At 38.3% G+C, this 4,933-nt stretch overlaps 1 protein-coding gene across 1 annotated transcript; it reads left to right on the top strand.

Moving 5' to 3' along the window:
* Positions 1-13: 13 nt before the first annotated feature.
* LOC145435667 (C-reactive protein 1.4-like) lies at positions 14-3,666 on the top strand. Its single transcript, XM_080312958.1, has 4 exons — positions 14-295; positions 496-564; positions 1,295-1,337; positions 2,540-3,666. Exons 1-4 carry the CDS (start codon positions 212-214, stop codon positions 3,193-3,195), a joined length of 852 nt encoding a protein of 283 aa, XP_080169084.1. The 5' UTR covers positions 14-211; the 3' UTR covers positions 3,196-3,666.
* The last annotated feature ends 1,267 nt before the right edge of the window (positions 3,667-4,933 follow it).

The raw sequence follows: 4,933 nt of genomic DNA, 5'->3' as shown, positions 1-4,933 counted from the left end.
ATTTATACATATTTCGGCTAATTGCACCCATAGTCCATCGCTTATTCGCCGTACCGACAACAATTTTTCTATAGACGAGTTTCAAACGAACGATTTTAATGTTTTAATTTGCTTTCCTTCCCAGAAAAGGAAGGTCAACGGAGTTTAGAAAAATTTATCCAGGACCAACACAATAGGATAGTCTCAATAACCACAACTGTCCATAGGGGAGATGGACAGACTTTCACAAAACCAACCACCACGACAACAACAACAACTGAAAGGATACCGACAGATATTCCACTTCAAGGAAGTCGTAAGTTGATTCGTAAATTCACAAGAATCTGATTTCAGGTGAATATTAGGCTACTCCATTTGTTTGAACTTACACTCTGACCAAAGATGACAACATATAGGCTACTCAAACTAAGAAACGACGCTCGCCCATAACTGGGAATTATGCGACTAACGGAAAATTCCACATTACGTTTTGTTGACAATAATGTTGAAATCTAGAAACGACTGCTCACGTGGAACCTATCACGACCGAGACTAAAGCCGAACTTACATCTTCCAAGCCCAGAGGTAATTGTTTTTACCTGGTACTCAGGTTATTGTATACTCCATTTTGACTTATAATATCCTACCTATGGTTTGTTGCAACTCCGTTTCCATCGGCAACGAGGTGATATTGAAATCATAATTATTGATTTCAATTCAAATATGAAAATGCTTATTGGTGAAAAATTTATGTTCCCAATCTAACTGTCGAGCTGTTTGAATGCTGTCATCTGAATGTGAATGATTGCAATTTCTATGTTCATGTTTACTAAATCATTGATATATCTTCACTACAATGACTATGAAAAATAACGCACTGCAGAAATGTTACCATTTCCTGCTCTCATTCGATGTAGGATACTTTAATTTCGTTTTCTACAAGGAAGAATTTTGAAATCCTAGACTAATATTAACATTTGACTGCTGGTACGCCTGATAAATTGAAAAAATGCATAAAATCCATTTTATACCAGAATGGTTGTTGTTCATAGTCCGCACCAGCGATCAATTAGTCAGTGCATTATAAAATATAATGTCTAGCCTCCATATAATCGGCGAGATGCGTAAATCAGAACGTTGTTAACAGATTCGGTGGATCTGAATTCCGCTGATAAAACTGGTGACTGAAGAACTAATATTGCGCTACGTATGCACGACAACGCAGTTTTCGAATCCACAGTGTCGTCATGTTCATCCGCGAGATATAAGTAGGCTTACCATATTTTGGAAATGTAAAATGAGGACACTTTTTCAGAAATCTCAGACATGCAAAACTGGAGAAGAATACTCAAAATCTGGTAAATTTTTCCCACTTCGTGATCGGTTGACTAAAAAAAAATAAATAAAAAAGGTCATCACTTCCGCTCAGAGCTCAAAATAACGTTTTCCACTAAAAAAAGTCTTCTTTTCGCTCAGAGCTAAAATCACCGCTTTTCCCTCCGAAATACCCGCCGGAGCTTCACTTCTGCGCTAATTTGCGGCATATCACTCGCAATTTCCTCTAAATCTGACCAATATTTTCAAAAAAGAGGACAAAATCTCAAAAAAGAGGAGAAAAGGGCGTCCTCCGAGGACAATTTCAAAAAAGTCAAAAAAGAGGACAAATCCTCTTAAAAGAGGACGTACGGTAAGCCTAGATATGCGCCATCTAGCAAATGACATACCCAATTACAAATGTAGATTACGAACATTGCCATTAACATTACCGATGCTTTGATATACTACCTCCGAAGAATTTGAGAATTGAGTATTTTGACCAGTTCAAAATGCTCTCCGTGCCTGAAGTTTTTACTAGGGTTGGGCAAAATCGAGTACCTGAGTGAATCGATTCTGAATCACGTAGTATGCTTCGAGTCGAATCGAGTAATCGAGTATCACTCATTATGAAGTCATAACAGAATGCATTACGTCAGAGTTCAAATATGTACCATTTTTGCCACCACAAATAATATAATGCCAGGTATCCATCTCATATAAGATACTTTGGTATTTTTTCGACCATATCGATTTCATTCCAATGGGTGACAATTTTGTGGGATAATCATGATTTCGGAAATGTGTTACGTCCAGTAACCTTCGTAGCTTTGTACCATAGATTTCGTATGCTACGATACTGCTGTTCAAGATTTCAAGGCTTCAAGAGTGAAAATCAGTATTGAAACCACAAATCTCGTTGATAAATCAACTTTCAGTGGTTAGAAGCGTACTGGAGAAAAATCGTCTTTTGCTACTCGACTCGAAACATTGAAATTAATACTTGATTGAGATTCGAGTACTCGAATCATTGTGCCCAGCCCTAGTTATTACCACTATTTGGAGTGCCTTAGTAAACCGTGCGAATTTACCAACAGTCCCGCAAGGTCGCGCAAGCTAACCTACAGAAAAAAATTGCATAATAGGATCAGCCGCCCGACTCACGTAGTTATAAAATGTAATTCAACAGTGCCCTTACTCGTGATTTTCAAATCATATCCGAGCGACTTCTCCTTTTGCATTTCAGTATGTAACTCATCGCACTTCATTTTCCCAATGAAGCAACACAAGGGCCACGTTCAATACAATGGTAGCTTACCGGAGTTGCAGAATTTTACACTATGCTTGTGGTTGCGACCAGAACAAATGGACGAATCAGAAATAAGAGCCGTTATAAGCTACTGTCCGCGAAAATCAAAGGATTGTGTAACTCTTCGCACAAATCTAGATCAGTACAAGAATATAGTCCTAAACGTTTCCATCACTGAAGGATCACCCCATTCAGTATCTGTTTCCGCTTCACTCACCCTCAGACAATGGACCTATGCATGCATTGTTATGTCAGAAAAAGCATTGCAGTATTTCATCAAGGGCTCGTCAAGTTCTACATCTACATATACGAGGCAGAACAGCAAACCTATTGCAGAAGGTGGAGCATTAATTTTAGGGAATTTGCAAGAACCTGAAAAAAGTGGATATCCGATTAGTGGATTCGTCGGCGAAATGAAAGAAGTTCAACTCTGGAACAAAGCTCTCGACGAACGGGAAATTGATGATTTATTTGAAACAGGCGGATGCAGTTGCGAGGGCGATTCTATTGCAAATTTTGATGAGCGAAATTCGGTGATCAAAGGAAATGTGTCAGCTCAGTGGAATGTAACATGTCCAATGACGATCAAATGAATAGAAGCAAACGGTAATTGACGGTCATAACGTATAGTCCCCTGCATGACAACATGGGACTTTTGAACATACATATGTACTCTCTGTGCAGTTGTGCTGGTTACCGGAGCTAATTTCAAGAGACTCAGACTGTTTGGAAATAGGCAATTGTTTCGGCTACAAGAGTCTGACTTTCTAAATCTTGCGAAATCACTAAATATATATCTATCTGCTAAGTATTTTCGTCTCGCTACCGGAGTTACGGCAATTTCATGAGACTTAAAATGTTAGGAAATATGCATTTATTTCAGCTACAAAAGTCTAACATTCTAAATCTTAAGAAATCACTAAATATATGTGCATGTGACGGTGCAGCTATATTATAATTGTCGTAGCGAATCTCCACGAATCATAAGTTCTATGTTAAATTTCTCTACTGGAATATGTCAAGGTAAAATACATAATTGAATAAATACATGTCAAGTTCTACTATGCAATCCTCTATTTTCATTCATGACGTATAATTACGTGTGAGCTCGATCATTTTTATCCTCATTTATTATGTCTCAATCTTCCGACGTTATTTGACTTTAATCGCGTGTAAGAGGATTATTATTAACTCAGTGAAAAAACATCCGTCGATAGCCTGAAACGTATTGCTTACAAAAAGATACAAACATTCCACGAAATGATTGACTTTTAAACACCATATACACCGTCGATGAAATAGCCGATCGAATCATAATTCTTTATTTTGTAACATATTAGTTGAGGACAGACTTGGCCAACTAGATAATTTTAAGTAAAAACTACATGGAGAATTAGAGCTGCACAATTTATTCCAAATTGGATTATAATTAGAATTACTGAATTCGGAAAAACCGAATTAGAGAGAATTCAAGTTCGGTTCGTATCATATCATGGTTCACTCTCAAAATAATGAGAATGGTAACGTCTGTAAACTCAGCTTGTTTCGTTTCGTTTCGAACTAAACTATTCTCCTGCATGGCTGAAAACTCTTTCCGATGGGGCTGATGTTGCATTTATACCAGGGGCGGGCAACATACGGCCCGCGGACAGTTTCCCATCGTCCATGATAATGTGGTTTGCGGCCCAGTCTGCTGACATCTCCCACTTACTTGGTTAAACGTCAAATATTAGCAGAGGTGGTCAAGGTAGTCACCGTCGCTACTCAAGTAGAAGTAGAAGTAACGCCGGAATTTCTACTCAAGTAGAAGTAGGAGTGGTGGTTCACAAGTAAGTAAGTAAGTAGGTATTCTACGCCTATGTTTGCCTACAAAACTGAAAACTGTCAAGTAGAAGTAGAAGTAGTCTAAAATCATAACTACTTGAAAAGTAGTGTGAGTAGGCAAAATCTACTTCAAGTACTTCAAAAAGTAGAAGTACTTCTTACTGACCACCTCTGAATATTAGTGACAGTATGTGGTTATATAGGCCTACATGTGTGCGCAGCATGCGAGAGTGGAGCTTACGCTAAGTTCTTCGAAGCGAGAAGACTTGCATTATCGGCATTTACGATGTATACTCAACCCCGATCAATTGACATCTTGGTGCATATGGGGTAGCCTACCGGGCTTATCGAACGCTTGGAAACTGTATGACAATGGCTGTTCTCAAATCCACATTGTCTTCGCCATTATCGGCGAGAAATGTCTTTGACGTGACATTTCTGTCGTTAAAATGCATTCATTAAATACGATTTATTGCTTGTATTCATTAAATACGATTTATTCGTTGT

This window comes from Botryllus schlosseri, chromosome 3, assembly GCF_051294905.1.
Source record: "Botryllus schlosseri isolate E-star chromosome 3, Bs_hap1, whole genome shotgun sequence".
In the NCBI taxonomy this organism is placed as follows: domain Eukaryota; kingdom Metazoa; phylum Chordata; class Ascidiacea; order Stolidobranchia; family Styelidae; genus Botryllus; species Botryllus schlosseri.
This window is presented reverse-complemented; position numbering and strand designations above follow the sequence as displayed.

What these genes read in the sequence shown, in the direction of transcription:
- LOC145435667 (XM_080312958.1), top strand. Translation starts at nt 212, where the DNA reads ATGGACAGACTTTCACAAAACCAACCACCACGACAACAACAACAACTG. An exon ending in TATTCCACTTCAAGGAAGTC is followed by an intron (nt 296 to 495) that starts GTAAGTTGATTC and finishes GTTGAAATCTAG; the next exon opens with AAACGACTGCTCACGTGGAA. An exon ending in AGAAGAATACTCAAAATCTG is followed by an intron (nt 1,338 to 2,539) that starts GTAAATTTTTCC and finishes TTTGCATTTCAG; the next exon opens with TATGTAACTCATCGCACTTC.